The sequence below is a fragment of the Petromyzon marinus genome, chromosome 67, assembly GCF_048934315.1.
Source record: "Petromyzon marinus isolate PM22_M1 ecotype Great Lakes invasive population chromosome 67, UKy_Petmar_22M1.pri1.0, whole genome shotgun sequence".
NCBI classification, from domain to species: Eukaryota; Metazoa; Chordata; class Hyperoartia; order Petromyzontiformes; family Petromyzontidae; genus Petromyzon; species Petromyzon marinus.
In genome coordinates this window covers 5,504,778-5,523,405 of record NC_133733.1, presented here as the reverse complement: position 1 = coordinate 5,523,405, position 18,628 = coordinate 5,504,778, and the positions used below count along the sequence as shown (strand labels likewise).

Sequence of the window (18,628 nt, the reverse complement as noted above, 5' to 3'; positions counted from 1 at the left end):
AAGTTACGTTGTCAATGAGTTGCGGTCGGCCTGGTGGTTCACCGCCGCGGGTTGTTAACTCTGTTCAAAGGGAGCGAAAGTTACCCCCATCCCCCGCGCGTTTGGCGTCAAGTAAACGTGTCGCATACTCTTTGGTTCGATTCGGTAAAGTCACGTAGGTAACAAAAAAAAATAAAACAACCGAATAGAGCCAAAGAGTGTGGATCCTTGCAGTCACGAGAGCTTCAGCTCTAGAATTAAACGTGTCGGCCTCCGAGCGCACGTCCGCGGGTTATGGAGAGTTGCACGTGGCGCTCTCTCTCCCCCCGTGCGTAGCGGGGAGCGTGACGAGGAGGAGGAGGAGGAGGCGACGCCGCACCTGGTAGGACTGTGTGAGCACGCGGAGTTGGGAGCGAGTCTTCGGCACGAAGTGAGAACGGAACTCGGAGATTCTCTGCTCCTCGTGCAGCTCTCGCGCCTCCGTGGTGCCCCACTCGCCCTGCTCGCGCACGCACGCACGCACACATACATACACACGCACACACATACACACGCACACACACATACACACACAGGCACGCATGCACACACACGCAGGCAGGCACGCACGCACACATTCATACGCACACACGCATGCACACATACACGTAGGCACGCGTGCACGCACGCACGCACAACATGCACAACACACGAGTTTAACAGGGCGCCCGCCAGCAGCGCTTGCCCCGACGAGGGGGGGGAATCCCCGGCGTCGCGTCGCGCGAGCGAGCAGCAGCAGCAGCAGCAGCAGCAGCGCGACGCCCTGCGTTACCGCGCGCTGGCGGGCCGCCACCTCCTCCTGGCGCTGCAGCCGCAGCTGCAGCTCCTGCAGGGCGGCGCGCTGCATGCCCTCCTGCGCCGCCTGGAACTGCACGATCTGGTCGAATATCGCCCTGAGCTGGGCCAGCATCAGCTGCGTGCGCCAGACACGCACACGCACGCACACACACAGGGCGGAGGAGGAGGAGAGGTTAGGGGAGAGGTGACGGGGGTGCCACGCTGGCTAGGAGGTGTTAACGGCCTGCTTGGCTCAGCACGTTGTCCATTGCAGCATGTTCAGCAGAATAACGGGGTTTTTTTTATTGCGAGGATTCATGTTTACCGCGTTAACCTACAATGCCTGCGGTCAAAAGTGCAGACGGAAAACAGCACTCTGATATTCTGGATTTGAAGCTTTCGTGACTGCAAGGATCCATACTCTTTGGTTCTATTCGGTAAAGTCACGTAGGTAAAAAATAAAACAACAACAACAATCACGATATACTTTTCTCCGATACCAAGGTCCTTTGTAAACCCACAGGTTTTCATCACAGATTTATCCACGAGGCAATTCAGATCTACAAACGCAGACACAATTTCAACCGAGAAGATGGTTTCAAATTAAGCAACCATTGGAAAGACGTTCTAAATCGTACCAAACATTAAATTAATTTTCAATAATATTTATCCAAATAGTGACATACCAAACTTTCATAGAAGCTTATTTCACTTCACACCTACATTTGTAAACTCCCCCCCTCCGTGCCGGTCCTCTTGTGCTTTACGGTGATTTTATGCTAATTCCTTTGTCAAAGCGTTTTGTTTCCTCCCACACAGCTTAAAAGGACGCGACCTGGCCTGGACTGTCTTCTTCACTCCAACGCTGTCCTCGTGACAGTACGGCCCCCTTCACCTGATGAAGGCCACTTGTGTTGTGGCCGAAACGTCGTGATTTTTGTTGTTTTATTTTTTTACCTACGTGACTTTACCGAATAGAACCAAAGAGTATAGCACTCTGATAATATGATGATGCATTGTCCTTGCAACTGATTGGTCCGCACCAAGGGGACGGCTTTCTTTTGAGCCTCGAAACCCAATTGGTGCTCGACCAGACGACGCCAAAAGGCGTCACACACAGCTCAAAGACAATGCCGCTATCAAAGTAATGAGGGCTCGGGGTGAGCATCTACATCATTAAGACCTCCTTTGTCAGTACCAAGATATAATAATAGGGTGGTTTTCCCCTTTTTTCTGGCAACAAAACTGAAACCCTTTTAACAAGGATTCATGTTTACTGCATGAACCTACAATACCTGCAGTCAAAATGCAAACAAAAAACACACACTATGATAATAAATGCATTCATACTCTTTGGTTCTATTGGGTAAAGTCACGTAGGTAAAAAATAAAATAACATTATTTTTTCACCTACGTGACTTTAACCAATAGAACCAAAGAGTATGGATCCTAGCAGTCACGAAATCTTTTAATCTAGAATATATGCATTGTCCTTGAAACTGATTGGTCCGCACCAAGGGGACGGCTTTCTTTTGTGGCCTCGAAACCCAATTGGTGCTCGACCAGACGACGCCAAAAGGCGTCAACATGGCTCAAAGACAACGCCGCTGTCAAAAGTGACGAGGGCTCGCTCGGGGTGACCATCTACATCATTAAGACCTCCTTTGCCAGTACCGAAAATATCATATTTGATTTGGGTACTGGCAAAGGAGGTCTAATGACATGTTCAGCATGTTTAGTGACTTCCGTTTTTCCCTCTTTGATCTTCCCACGCCGCGCCCCCCCGGCTCCAAGCACCCCACTCTGTATCTCCTGCTGCAGATTTATTGCCCAGCTCAGCAGTTTGTTTCCAACTGCTGCGTCCCCACCTGATGATGGGCGCTGGTGTTGTGCCCGAAACGTCGTAATTTTATTGACTTGTTTTTGTTTGATTTTTTTCACCCACGCGATGGACTTTGCCGAAAGAACCAAAGAATATGGATTCCTTGCGGTCACGGAAACTTCTAATCAAGATGTTGACTGCCTCGCCTGGTACGCAGGAGGTCGTGGGTTCCATCCCGACCCTGACGATGCCTGCTGTTACTGTATATTTGGAGTCTGCGTCTCTCTCATCATCATCATCACGGTGGCTAGGAGATGTTAAGTACCTCGCCTGGTACACAGGAGGTCGTGGGTTCGATCCCGACCCTGACGATGTCTGCTGCTGTATATTTGAAGTCTGCGTGTCTCTCTCTCTCTCATCATCACCACGGTGGCTAGGAGTTGACTACCTCGCCTGGTCTACAGGAGGTCGTGGGTTCCATCCCGACCCTGACGACGCCTGCTGCTGCTGCTGCTGTAGATGTGGAGTCTGCGTCTCTCATCATCATCACCACGGTGGCTATGAGATGTTGACTACCTCGCCTGGTCTACAGGAGTTCGTGGGTTCCATCCCGACCCTGACGACGCCTGCTGCTGCTGCTGTATATGTGGAGTCTGCGTCTCTCTCTCTCTCTCCCCGTGGTCGCGTGTGCTCGTTCTCCGGGTTCCTCCGGTCTTTCACCCTTCCACATTCAGACGCGACGCGTTCAAAAGTGCTCGCCTAACCGCTATGAATTTCTCTCGTCTCCATCCCCGTGGCCACGCGGATTCCTCTCCGGGTCGTTCCGTTCTTAGGATCAACGTCAACACGTGGTACGAACATGACGTCGTCGAAGACCAGAGGGCATGGGGTGGGTAGGCGGGAGCAACGATCATCGCGTGCACGGGGATGACGCAGCTGTACAATCGTAATAAACACAAGTAGATTTTTTTTGTTATTTAAAGCTCTCGTGACTGCCGGGGAATTCATACTCTCGGTTCTTTCGGTAAAGCCGCCACCACGTTAGAAGGGAAAACGATAAGATGATAAAAATGTAAAACAATAAAATTCTCGCGACGTTTTGACTGCAACAAGAGGCAATCATCATCAGGTGTGAAAACCCACAGCAAATGTTTGCACATTTTTCTTGCCGTGGTTCTCACACCCCGACGATGACTACAGTCGAAACCGTCGCGAGAATTTTATTGTTTGATATTTTTATTATTCTATCGTTTTCCCTTGTGGTGACTTTACCGAAAGAACCAAGAATATAAACAAAAAAATAGTTCACTACTTTAGCCCACCGGTGTGTGTTGACGAGTGAACCCACGCTTATTTTGAGTACTCAAAAATGTATAAATGCTGTGGGATTCGCTCTTCAACGCACCGGCGGGGCTAAAGTAGTGAACCATTTTGTCGTTGGTCAACGCGACGCTTTTTTTTTTGTTTAACCGATCGCCCGTGTCGGGTGGTGGAGGGTTACGGCACATTAATAAAAAAAAAAACGCGACCTAACCCAAAGAAACGTTTATCATGAATGGTACCGGTCGCGAGAGCCTGCTACGTGTTTAGCCCCACTCTCGCCCACGCGCCCAACGCACGCGGTAGTCGCACGGTAGTCACCGCCCCCCCGGCACATCGCCCCCGTGAGTCGGCGTGTACCCGCGAGTCAGCGTCGAGGAGACAGCGGGAGACGCAGGAGGAGAGGAACTCCTGGTGGGCGGCGATCACGTGGTCCAGGGCGGGCGCCGCGCGGACCTGGGTGAGGAGGCGGTCCCAGGAGCACTCCAGCACCTGGCGGACGGGGAGGAGGGAAGGGGAGGGAGGGCGACGATGAGTCACGCTCGCACACACTCGCGTCACACACTCGCACACACACACAGTCACACACTCGCACACACACACAGTCACACGCTCGCACACACACACAGTCACACGCTCGCACACACACACAGTCACACGCTCGCACACACACACAGTCACACACTCGCGCACACACACAGTCACACACTCGCACACACTCGCACACACACAGTCACACACTCGCACACACACAGTCACACGCTCGCACACACACAGTCACACACTCGCACACACACAGTCACACACTCGCGCACACACACAGTCACACACTCGCACACACACACAGTCACACACTCGCACACACTCGCACACACACAGTCACACACTCGCACACACACAGTCACACGCTCGCACACACACAGTCACACACTCGCGCACACACACAGTCACACACTCGCACACACTCGCACACACACAGTCACACACTCGCACACACACACAGTCACACGCTCGCACACACACAGTCACACGCTCGCACACACACAGTCACACACTCGCACACACTCGCACACACACACAGTCACACACTCGCCCAGACACAGTCACACGCTCGCACACACACAGTCACACACTCGCACACACACAGTCACACACTCGCACACACTCGCAGACACAGACACGCGCTCACGACGCGTCACACTCGAACATGGTACATACACTCGCACACACACACACACAGTCACACACACCGACACGGACTCCCACTCACGACGCATCACACTCGAACACGGCACTCACACACACACACTCGCACTCACACACAGTCACACACTCGCCCACACACAGTCACACACAGTCACACACAGTCACACACTCGCCCACACACAGTCACACACTCGCCCACACACAGTCACACACAGTCACACACTCGCCCACACACACAGTCACACACACAGTCACACACTCGCCCACACACAGTCACACACTCGCCCACACACAGTCACACACTCGCCCACACACAGTCACACAGTCACACACTCGCCCACACACAGTCACACACAGTCACACACTAGCCCACACACACAGTCACGCACAGTCACACACTAGCCCACACACACAGTCACGCACAGTCACACACTCGCCCACACACAGTCACACACTCGCCCACACACAGTCACACAGTCGCCCACACACAGTCACACACACACACAGTCGCACACAGTCACACACAGTCACACACTCGCCCACACACAGTCACACAGTCACACATTCACAGTCACACACAGTCACACACTCGCCCACACACAGTCATACACGCACAGTCACGCAGTCACACACAGTCACACACACACAGTCACACACTCACAGTCACACACAGTCACACACTCGCCCACGCACAGTCACGCACAGTCACACACAGTCACACACTCACTGTCACGCACTCACAGTCACACACAGTCACACATTCACAGTCACACACAGTCACACATTCACAGTCACACACAGTCACACATTCACAGTCACACACAGTCACACACTCGCCCACACACACAGTCACACAGTCGCCCAGACACAGTCGCACAGTCACACACAGTCACACACTCGCCCACACACAGTCACACACTCGCCCACACACAGTCACACACTCGCCCACACACAGTCACACACAGTCACACACTCGCCCACACACAGTCACACACTCGCCCACACACAGTCACACAGTCGCCCACACACACTGTCACACGCTCGCCCACACACAGTCACACACTCGCCCACACACACACTGTCACGCACTCACAGTCACACACAGTCACACATTCACAGTCACACACAGTCACACACTCGCCCATACACACAGTCACACAGTCGCCCACACACACTGTCACACACTGTCACACACTGACCACCCCCCCCACCCCCCCAATGCGCTCACCTCGAAGGTGATGTAGTACTGCATCTGGTGGATGAAGTGCATCATCTCGGACGCCAGCACGTAGCTCTGCTGCAGCACGCCCGACAGCTCTGGCCAGCGGCACGGGGCAAAGGGAGACAGCGAGAGGGGAGGGGCGAGGTGGAGGGGAGGAGGGGTGTGGGGAGGGGAGGGGAGATAAGCGATATTAAAAAAAAAACTTTTTTAAAAACGCGCTTTAATGAAACGTACCGCGCTCGTAATGTAAGCACTCCACGACTCCAGCAAGTGGCCATGAAGCTCGCCAATTACAGCCAACGTCAGTTGCGCGTGGACAATTAAGAGCCAAGCCGAAACATGCCACGTAAGAATGTTTAAAAATATATATTTTTGTCGTCGGTATGACAATGGTATACCAAGTATGCAGTCGATACCACATTGGGAAGTGGGTTACAATCGAGGTACAAGATTTGAGGATACAACAACAACAACAACAGACAGAGTGAGTTCAATAAAATATATAATTTTAATAATAGAATCTAGTTATCGTCATCGGTATGACATTGGTATACCAAGTATGCAGTCGATACCACATTGGGAAGTGGGTTACAATCCAGTTACAAGATTTGAGGATACAACAACAACAACAGACAGAGTGAGTTCAATAAAATATATATTTTTAATAATAGAATCTAGTTATCGTCATCGGTATGACATTGGTATACCAAGTATGCAGTCGATACCACATTGGGAAGTGGGTTACAATCGAGTTACAAGATTTGAGGATACAACAACAACAACAGACAGCGTGAGTTCAATAAAATATATATTTTTAATAATATAATCTAGTTATTGTCATCGGTATGACATTGGTATACCAAGTATGCAGTCGATACCACATTGGGAAGTGGGTTACAATCGAGTTACAAGATTTGAGGATACAACAACAACAACAGACAGAGTGAGTTCAATAAAATATATATTTTTTATAATAGAATCTAGTTATCGTCATCGGTATGACATTGGTATACCAAGTATGCAGTCGATACCACATTGGGAAGTGGGTTACAATCGAGTTACAAGATTTGAGGATACAACAACAACAACAGACAGAGTGAGTTCAATAAAATATATATTTTTTATAATAGAATCTAGTTATCGTCATCGGTATGACATTGGTATACCAAGTATGCAGTCGATACCACATTGGGAAGTGGGTTACAATCGAGTTACAAGATTTGAGGATACAACAACAACAACAGACAGAGTGAGTTCAATAAAATATATATTTTTAATAATAGAATCTAGTTATCGTCATCGGTATGACATTGGTATACCAAGTATGCAGTCGATACCACATTGGGAAGTGGGTTACAATCGAGTTACAAGATTTGAGGATACAACAACAACAACAGACAGAGTGAGTTCAATAAAATATATAATTTTAATAATAGAATCTAGTTATCGTCATCGGTATGACATTGGTATACCAAGTATACAGTCGATACCACATTGGGAAGTGGGTTACAATCGAGTTACAAGATTTGAGGATACAACAACAACAGACAGAGTGAGTTCAATAAAATATATATTTTTAATAATAGAATCTAGTAATCATCATCGGTATGACATTGGTATACCAAGCATGCAGTCGATACCACATTGGGAAGTGGGTTACAATCGAGTTACAAGATTTGAGGATACAACAACAACAACAGACAGAGTGAGTTCAATAAAATATATATTTTTAATAATAGAATCTAGTTATCGTCATCGGTATGACATTGGTATACCAAGCATGCAGTCGATACCACATTGGGAAGTGGGTTACAATCGAGTTACAAGATTTGAGGATACAACAACAGACAGAGTGAGTTCAATCAAATATATATTTTTAATAATAGAATCTAGTTATCGTCATCGGTATGACATTGGTATACCAAGTATGCAGTCGATACCACATTGGGAAGTGGGTTACAATCGAGTTACAAGATTTGAGGATACAACAGACATGATATAGTGTAGTGTATGCCCAGTTACTTAATGTGAATAGCGCAGCTTATTGGAAAGTATATTGGGTACATTGATTATGTTGATGTAGTTGATATTTAGTTAATTTTTTCACATCCGTTTAGTGTACGGTAGTAGTGGTTATACCGGTAGGAACCTCCTGGTTACTACACCACCAGCCCACAGGGGATTATTGTGTCTGTCCGTCCGTCGTGCATCCAAACATGGGAGGGGTGAGGCTGGGTGGACAGGGCCTGGGTGGAGTGGGGCTGGGTGGGGAGGGGCTGGGGAGGGAGGGGCTGGGTGGGGGGTGGGTGGGGAGGGGGTGGTCACCCCGTGGTGCCCTTATAAAACTCAACGTTTAACCAACTCACGCCGGCTTGTGCCCGCCCTCACAGTCGGGCATGTTGTGCGGAACGCACCACCACGTGGTGGTGCCACCGCCGCTGTTGTTGACTCCGGCCATTGACCGAACAACCCAACGTTCCTACCAGCAGCTCCCTCCCTCCGCGGGAGAACGTGTTTGCAGTTCTTTAGCGTCAACATGTTAAAATTCCTCCTTTGTCAAGGCGCTCTGCTCCTCCCACCCAGCTTAAAAATGCGCTGCCAAGCGTAGCAGTGTTCACCGGGGGCGCTGTCTTTCCGACAGCCTCGTCACCCGAGGGGACGGGCTGCTTGTGTTCTGGCACAAAACCTCGCGACGATTTAACTTTTGCCATTTTATCAGTTCCCCACCCACCCCCGCTCTCTACGTGACTTTACCGAAAGAACCGATAAATACAGGCAGAGTGAGTTGATAAAAAAACAGCGTGTAACAATGAAACAAACTCTTCATCCCATCGCTCACCCCCACCCACCAACACAAATCGTTCGACCCCTTCGCTCGCCGCGCCGGTCGCCCGCGCGCCTCCCATCGCCCCCCCATCGCCCCCCCATCGCCCCCCCATCGCCCCCCATCGCCCCCCTCCATCGCCGCTCACCGGGCATGCTGCGCAGGAGCTTGCTGTGACACATCTGCCCCTTCCAGATATCCGTGAGCGAGTACTCCATGCGCTTGGCTCTCCACAGGAAGTTAAACACGCGCAGGTACTGCATCATGCACTCCTGCGTGAACACCTGTGCGCGACACGAGGGCGAGAGCCCGCCGCCCCGTCAGGCCTCGTGGTGCTCATCTCCCGTTGACGCGGCTGCTGTGCGCGGGGCGTGCGCGGTGGGTGGGTTCCGCCAGAAACCTCCGGAACTCCGAAACCCAGGAGGCCCGCGAAGACGTGGAGGACGTCGGCGAGCCCCGGTAGGCAACGGCAAAATCCGGGGATTAAAAAAACGCGAGCGAAGCACCCGTGAACAAGGTGGGAGGGGGGGGTGCTGGGGTGTTTGTGCGTGGCTACGGCTGTTTATCGCTTGTTCTGACAGTACGTCGGGATGCTGGTCTGGTCATTCCCCGGCACGTTCTGCTTCTTACGGGGGCGGCCACCGGCCTTGGCTTTGGGAGCGAGACCGCTCGGAGGCAATTGGCGCACCGGGCGCTCGCTTGGTGCGGCTGGCGGTCACTACTATACACTACTACACTACACTACTATACACTACACTATTATACACTACACTATACACTACAATACTATACACTACTATACTATACACTACAATACTATACACTACACTATACACTACACTACTATACACTACACACTACTATACACTACACTATACACTACATACTACACTATACAGTACACTATACACTACACTACTATACACTACATACTACACACTACACTACACACTACTATACACTACACTACTATACACTACACTTTTCACTACACTACACACTACACTACTATACACTACACACTACTATACACTACATACTACACTACACACTACACTATACTACACTATACACTACTATACACTACACTATACACTACAATACTATACACTACTATACACTACACTCTTATACACTACACTATACACTACAATACTATACACTACAATACTATACACTACACCTATACGCACGCACAGGCATGTAACAGCAGCGGCCGCTATGGGATCAGTGCTAGCAGCAGCTGCAGTAGCAGTTATAGGATCAGTCGTAGCAGCAGCAGCTTTGTCAGGCACAGCAGCAATAGCAGCAGCGACATGACCAATCATAGCCAGCAGCTTTGTCAGGCACAGCAGCAGCAGCGACATGACCAGTCATAGCAGGCAGTCTTGTCAGGCACAGCAGCAATAGCAGCAGCTACACGACCAGTCATAGCCAACAGCTTTGTCAGACACAGCAGCAATAGCAGCAGCTACACGACCAGTCATAGCCAGCAGCTTTGTCAGACACAGCAGCAATAGCAGCAATAGCAGCAGCTACATGACAAGTCATAGCAGCAGTAGCTTTGTCAGACACAGCAGCAATAGCAGCAGCTACATGACAAGTCATAGCAGCAGTAGCTTTGTCAGACACAGCAGCAATAGCAGCAGCTACACGACCAGTCATAGCAAGCAGCTTTGTCAGACACAGCAGCAATAGCAGCAGCGACATGACCAGTCATAGCAGGCAGCTTTGTCAGGCACAGCAGCAATAGCAGCAGCTACATGACCAGTCATAGCAGGCAGCCTTGTCAGACACAGCAGCAGCTACATGACCAGTCATAGCAGGCAGTCTTGTCAGCCACAGCAGCAGCAGCTACATGACCAGTCATAGCAGCAGTAGCTTTGTCAGGCACAGCAGCAGCTACATGACCAGTCATAGCAGGCAGCTTTGTCAGACACAGCAGCAGCTACATGACCAATCATAGCCAGTAGCTTTGTCAGACACAGCAGCAATAGCAGCAGCTACATGACCAGTCATAGCAGGCAGCTTTGTCAGACACAGCAGCAATAGCAGCAGCTAAATGACCAGTCATAGCAGGCAGCTTTGTCAGACACAGCAGCAATAGCAGCAGCTACATGACCAGTCATAGCAGGCAGCTTTGTCAAGCACAGCAGCAATAGCAGCAGCTACATGACCAGTCATAGCAGGCAGCCTTGTCAGACACAGCAGCAATAGCAGCAGCTACATGACCAGTCATAGCAGGCAGCCTTGTCAGGCACAGCAGCAATAGCAGCAGCGACATGACCAGTCATAGCCAGCAGCTTTGTCAGACACAGCAGCAATAGCAGCAGCAGCAGCTACATGACCAATCATAGCAGCAGTAGCTTTGTCAGGCACAGCAGCAATAGCAGCAGCGACATGACCAGTCATAGCAGGCAGCCTTGTCAGGCACAGCAGCAATAGCAGCAGCTACACGACCAGTCATAGCCAGCAGCTTTGTCAGACATAGCAGCAGCAGCAGCTACATGACCAATCATAGCCAGCAGCCTTGTCAGGCACAGCAGCAATAGCAGCAGCAGCTACACGATCAGGTCATTGCAGCAGCTGCAGAAGCAGTTCTAGGATCAGTCATAGCAGCAGCAGCAGCAGCCGCTTGTCAGACACAGCAGCAGCAGCAACACCTATTGTCAGCAGCAACAGCAGCACCTTTGTCGGATAGAGCAGTCACAGCAACAGTTATAGGATCAGTCATAGCAGCAGCAGCAGCCGCTTGTCAGACACAGCAGCAGCAACAGCAGCACCTTTGCCGGATAGAGCAGTCACAGCAACAGTTATAGGATCAGTCATAGCAGCAACAGCAGCAGCATCAGCAGCTTGTCAGACACAGTAGCAGCAACAGCAGCACCTTTGCCGGATAGAGCAGTCACAGCAACAGTTATAGGATCAGTCATAGCAGCAGCAGCCGCTTGTCAGACACAGCAGCAGCAGCAGCAGCAACACCTTTGTCGGAGCAGTCACAGCAACAGTTATAGGATCAGTCATAGCAGCAGCCGCTTGTCAGACACAGCAGCAGCAGCAGCAGCAACACCTTTGTCGGAGCAGTCACAGCAACAGTTATAGGATCAGTCATAGCAGCAGCAGCAGCAGCTTGTCAGACACAGCAGCAGCAACAGCAGCAACACCTATTGTCAGCAGCAACAGCAGCACCTTTGTCGGATAGAGCAGTCACAGCAACAGTTATAGGATCAGTCATAGCACCAGCAGCCGCTTGTCAGACACAGCAGCAGCAGCACCATTGCCGGATAGAGCAGTCACAGCAACAGTTATAGGATCAGCCCTCATGACGTCGGCGGCAGCAGCAGCGAGAGGATCGATTCGTCGTGCACGCAGCAGCCTTGCCATGCAGCTCTGCCAGACTTGTCAGCTGTGTCAGGCTGGGGGGGGGGGGGTAGATGGACCAGGCTTTGCGCTCGAGCGTTACCGTGGCGATGGGGCCGTCCACGTGGTAATCGAGGCTGAACACGTCCCAGCCCGTGTCTCCCGGAGACACCTGGGGGGACACGCGGGGACACGCAAGGGGTGAGATGTCCTCTCATTCTCTCAACGTCCCCGTGTCCCTCCGCCTCTAGCAGGTGCACGCAGACAGGGTGGCGGTGAATCTTGATTTAAAGCTGTCGCGACTGCAGCGATTCATATTCTTGGCTCTTTCGGTAGAGCCACGTCGAAGGGAAACAATGGAATAATAAAATATATATATCTTTTATTGCTTTATATATGTTTCATTGTTTTATTGCTTCCCTTCAACGTGGCTTTGCCGAAAGAGCAAGGACTACAGGGTGGCGGTACTTCTGCTCCGTCTACCCGAGCGAGCCGATGCATCTCACTCGCTGGATTGTCTCTGCGCATCTGTTCACCCCAGTGCGTCCGTCTCTCGTCTGTATTCCAGTCCCCTTGCCCGTCTCTGTGTCTTACTGTCTATCGTGCCGTGTTGTCTGTCCCCCTGCATGTGTCCCCCCCGACTCTCCGTCTCCTTGTCTCTGTTGCTTGTCCGTCCGTGTCCCTGCGGCGTCGCCGCCGCGTCCACTAGCCCCGACACGTCGTCAGCACGCAGGATGCCGAGCGGAACGTGTGTCTACCCCATCCCCGTGCGTGTGCGTATCCGCTTCCCACGTCCGTGTCTCTGCGTCGCCGCCACCTCCACTAGCCCCGACACGTCGTCAGCACGCAGGATGCCGAGCGGAACGTGTGTCTACCCCATCCCCGTGCGTGTGCGTATCCGCTCCCACGTCCGTGTCTCTGCGTCGCCGCCGCCGCCGCCGCCGCCGCAGCCACCTCGAGGAGCCGAACGTCGACACGGTTGAGGATGTCCGGGCTGTCGAACTGAGCGTTGGTGGCGCGCACGGACGTCTCCAGGATGCCCGTGAGGTTGTGCTGGTACAGCGTGTTGGCTGGGCGCGCCAACTCAGGCCTGCGGCGGCGGGGGGTGGGGGAGGTGGAAGTGGGGGGGTGGGGAGGTGGGGGGGGGGAGGTGGGGGGGAGGAGGTGGGGGGGGGAGGTGGGGGGGGGGAGGTGGGGGGAAGGAATAAGAGGAAGAAGGAGGGGAGGAAGAAGGAGGGGAGGGGAAGGAGGAAGACTTGAAGATGGGAGATGAGGAGGGAGATGAGGAGGAGGGGGGAGGGAGATGATGAGGAGGGGGAGATGATGAGGAGGGGGAGGGAGATGATGAGGAGGAGGGGGAGGGAGATGAGGAGGGGGAGGGAGATGAGGAGGAGGGGGGGGGGAGATGAGGAGGGAGATGAGGAGGAGGGGGGGAGGGAGATGAGGAGGGGGAGGGAGATGATGAGGAGGGGGAGGGAGATGAGGAGGAGGGGGAGGAGGGAGATGAGGAGGAGGGGGAGAGAGATGATGAGGAGGGAGATGATGAGGAGGAGGGGGAGGGAGATGATGAGGAGGGGGAGGAGGGAGATGATGAGGGGGAGGGAGATGAGGAGGAGGGAGATGAGGAGGGAGATGAGGAGGAGGAGGAGGGGGGGAGGGAGATGATGAGGAGGGGGAGGGAGATGATGAGGAGGAGGGGGAGGGAGATGATGAGGAGGGAGATGAGGAGGGAGATGAGGAGGGGGAGGGAGATAATGAGGAGGAGGGAGATGATGAGGAGGGGGAGGAGGAGGGAGATGATGAGGATGGAGATGATGAGGAGGGGGAGGAGGAGGAGAAGGGAGATCACGAGGAGGGGGATCATGACGAGGAGGGGGGGAGGAAAGGTGAGGTTGGAGGAGGATGACAAGCTGTGATCGTGACGTGAGCTGGGGACGCCCCAACCGGCTGAGTGATCTCCCACGGGCTTCAAGCGGTCGCGGACGCGTCAGAGAGACGACCGACTTTAACCCCCCCCCCCTTCCCCTCCCCCCCCCTCCCCCCCCGGTGCGGGTAAGAGACGGGCAGCGAGGCGGCCCACGAGCGCCAGCGCTGGCCAAAGGGGCTCCCCCACTCGGAGGGAGCTCTTGGCGGGGTCATTGTGGCCGACTCGGCCACGCCGGGCAGACGCCGGTACGTGTGTGTGTGTACGTGTGTGTGTGTACGTGTGTGTGTGTACGTGTGTGTGTGTGTACGTGTGTGTGTGTGTACGTGTGTGTGTGTGTACGTGTGTGTGTGTACGTACGTGTGTGTGTGTACGTGTGTGTGTGTACGTGTGTGTACGTGCGTGTGTGTACGTGTGTGTGTGTACGTGTGTACGTGTGTGTGTGTACGTGTGTGTACGTACGTGTGTGTGTGTACGTACGTGTGTGTGTGTACGTGTGTGTACGTACGTGTGTGCACGTGTGTGTGTACGTGTGTGTACGTACATGTGTGTGTGTACGTGTGTGTACGTACGTGTGTGTGTGTGTGTACGTGTGTACGTGTGTGTGTACGTGTGCGTGTGTACGTGTGTGTGTACGTGTGCACGTGTGTGTGCACGTGTGTGTACGTGTGTGTACGTGTGTGTGTACGTGTGTGTGTGTACGTGTGTGTGTACGCGTACGTGTGTACGTATGTGTGTACGTGTGTGTGTACGTGTGTACGTGTGTGTGTACGTGTGTACGTTTGTGTGTACGTGTGTGTGTGTGTACGTGTGTGTGTGTACGTGTGTGTGTACGTTTGTGTGTACGTGTGTGTGTGTGTGTGTACGTTTGTGTGTACGTGTGTGTGTGTGTACGTGTGTGTGTACGTATGTGTGTGTACGTGTGTGTGTACGTATGTGTGTGTACGTGTGTGTGTACGTGTGTGTGTACGTATGTGTACGTGTGTGTGTACACGTGTGTGTACGTGTGTGTACGTGTGCATGTACGTGTGTGTACGTGTGTGTACGTGTGTGTGTGTACGTGTGCGTGTGTACGTGTGTGTGTACGTGTGTGTGCACGTGTGTGTGCACGTGTGTGTGTACGTGTGTGTACGTGTGTGTACGTGTGTGTGCACGTGTGTGTGTACGTGTGTGTACGTGTGTGTACATGTGTGTGTGTGTACGTGTGCGTGTACGTGTGTGCGTACGTCTGTGTACGTGTGTGTGTACGTGTGTGTGTGTACGTGTGTACGTGCACGTGTGTGTACGTGTATGTGTGTACGTGTGTGTGTGCGTGTTTGGTGGGGGAGCGGTAGTAGCGGTTAGTGCTACGCTGCGCTACGAACCTGGCGACATGGGTTCGTTTCCGGCTCACTGCCAACGCCGGTGACAATAATCTGAACCGGTCTTGGGCCTCCCCTAGGTCGACTCGGCCTCAAATGACTACCTGGTGCGGTGTGTAAACATCGCCACTGGGGAGACAAAGGCGTTTCCGGCCTTCATAGGTGCTCGCTAGCAGCACTTACCCCTACAGTCTGTTAAGGTTAGACGGGGGATCTTTATCTTTGTGTGTGAGGAGCGGCATCGGCCAGTCATCTCAGTCAGTCGACCCGTGGCACCTGCTGGATCTGTCCCGTGGCCTCGTGCCGGCGGGCGTTCGACGCTTCACGTGGCCTCAACGTGCACGTGGCCTGGCACCAGCGCCTTGGTGACATCACCGCTACTTAGTGGCGAATGGCGGTTGTTGTTGTTGTTTTTGTTGGAGCGAAGACGTGGTGGGGGTTAACGCACGTCGCTTCGAACCCGGTGACCCGAGAATTCCATTCCTGCTCACGGCCAACAGCAGCGATTAACTCAACCGGACCTTGGCCATCTCCCTAGGTAGACGACTCGGCCTCAAATGACTACCTGCTGATACGTGTAAACGTGACCTAAACCCTTCGCGACTGCAGGAATTCATGGTCTGCGGTTGTTTCGGTAAAGTCACGTAGATACATTTTTAAAATATATAATAATAATAATAAAATAATAAACGATTCAATAATTTAAAAAACAAAACTAACGACGCTTCGATGGCAACACGAGCAGTCGTCATCGGGCGGAGAGAACAGGAAATAAACGCCGTGAGTTGTGTTTTAAATTGCAATTATTTTCACTATCCTCATCTCATCATTTTAATACCTGCGTGACTTTTACCGAACAGAACCAGAGAATGTTGCGCGTGTGAACATCACCACCGGGGAGGCAAAGGCGGAGGGGGGGGGCGCTTACAGCACTTTCCCCAAAAGTCTGCTCTGGGTACGCGAGTGTCCAAGCGAGCGAGAGACTCACTTGAGCAGGTCCATCAGGTGGCGTACGCCAGGGGTCTTCCCCCCCCAACCCCCGGGGCTACGGTACCGCTACCGGTCCGTGGCCTGTTAGGAACCGGTCCGTGGCCTGTTAGGAACCGGGCCGCACGGTGGCAGCAGGAGGAGGTGGTGAGAGTTGTGAGTCCGAGCGCGTGGCCCGCCCTCCGCCATTGTTTTATTATTCACCGCTTCCGTCCGCGCCTCTTCCCCGCACGGAGCGCTTGTCACGGTCACGTGGTTGTCGGTAAGCCCCACGAGCTCTAACCCCCCCTAAGCAGCCACAACGAGTAAAACAAATTATAAAACGTCACTGGAGATCTTCTTTGAAAAGTGGGAAAAGACCCAACGATGAACCACCCCCCACCCCCACCCCACCCACCCCACCCCGGTCCGTGAACAAAAAATTGTCCTCCACGAAAACCGGTCCCTGGTGGTGCCAAAAAGTCTGGGGACCGCTGCCGTACGGTGTCCGCCTCCCTCCTTCCCCCTCGTGCCTCTGTGCGCGCGCGAGCGAGCGAGCGAGCGAGCTTCACCGTGCGAGGAAAAGCACCTGCCGGAGACTGAGCGGCCAACAGAGAGGCGGGCGTGGGACCCTCTGAGAGGGGAGCGAGCGAGAGACTCACTTGAGCAGGTCCATCAGGTGGCGTACGAAGTCGCCCTGCCCAAGCAGCAGGTAGCGCCTCATCGCCTGCATGTGCTCCATGAGATGGTAGCGCGAGTTGAGCGTGTCCAGCAGGTGGTGGCTCGTGCGGGCGTACACCGTGTCGATCTGCAGCTGGGACCACTCCCACTCGATGTCTGCACAAAAGACAAAGGTCCGTACGTCCGTCCGTCCGACGGCCTTGAGAGCGCTGTTGGAAAGCAGCACCTGCTGACGTTGACACACTGCACCAGGTGATCAATTGCGGCCGGCTTGACCCTTAGGGGTGGCCCAGAACAGGTTCCAAGCATTCGCCACGACTGTTTGGCCGCAAGCGGGAGTCGAACCCGGGGGCCGCCAGGTTCGTAGCGCGGCGCGGCGCTAACCACTGCGCCACCGCTCCCCAAAGACAAAGATCCTCCCCCCCCCCCGCTGTGTAGCCTCAACAGACTGTTGGGGCAAGTGCTGTTAGCGAGCGCCTATGAAGGCAGGCGCGGTGGCACACGAGGGAGGGAGGGGGGGGGGGTGGGTGACCGACACCACGCCCGGCCGCCTTTGTCTCCCCAGTGGCGATGTTTACTATACACAACCGCAAAGCTACTCATTTGAGGCCGAGTCGACCTAGGGGCGGCCCAGGACCGGTTCAGACAATCGTCACCGGCGCTGGCCGCGAGCGGGAGTCGAACCCGGGGCCGCCAGGTTCGTAGCGCGGCGTGGCGCTAACCACTGCACCACCACTCCCCCCGCCACCACACACACACACAAAACAAAGATCCCCCGTATAGCCTTAACAGACTGTAGGGGCAAGTGCTGTTAGCGAGCACCTATGAAGGCCGGAACGGTACACGAGGGGGTGGGTGGCCAGCACCACGCCCGACCGCCTTTGTCTCCCTAGTGGCGATGTTTACACACCGCACCAGGTACTCATTTGAGGCTGAGTCGACCTAGGGGAGGCCCGGGACCGGTTCAGATAATCGTCACTGGTGTTGGCCGTGAGCGGGAATCGAACCCGGGTCGCCAGGTTCGTAGCGCAGCGTAGCGCTAACCGCTACACTATCGCTCCCCACAACACGCACACACGCACACACAACGCAAATTCATCACCAAGTGGCGGCGACTTCGCCACGGCCATCGCGCCAGGCTATGTGC

General features: G+C 53.3%; 1 protein-coding gene across 1 annotated transcript in view; it reads right to left on the bottom strand.

Moving 5' to 3' along the window:
- Positions 1–18,628, bottom strand: part of TUBGCP3 (tubulin gamma complex component 3) — a 53,951-nt gene that overhangs the window by 3,723 nt on the left and 31,600 nt on the right. Inside the window, exons 14-21 of the mRNA XM_076054723.1 lie at positions 17,463–17,637; positions 13,504–13,639; positions 12,653–12,721; positions 9,338–9,473; positions 6,372–6,460; positions 4,298–4,429; positions 791–931; positions 359–478 (exon numbers count right to left, since the gene is read on the bottom strand). Coding sequence (XP_075910838.1) covers positions 359–478; positions 791–931; positions 4,298–4,429; positions 6,372–6,460; positions 9,338–9,473; positions 12,653–12,721; positions 13,504–13,639; positions 17,463–17,637 — 998 coding nt within the window. The remainder of the gene's footprint in view (positions 1–358; positions 479–790; positions 932–4,297; positions 4,430–6,371; positions 6,461–9,337; positions 9,474–12,652; positions 12,722–13,503; positions 13,640–17,462; positions 17,638–18,628) is intronic.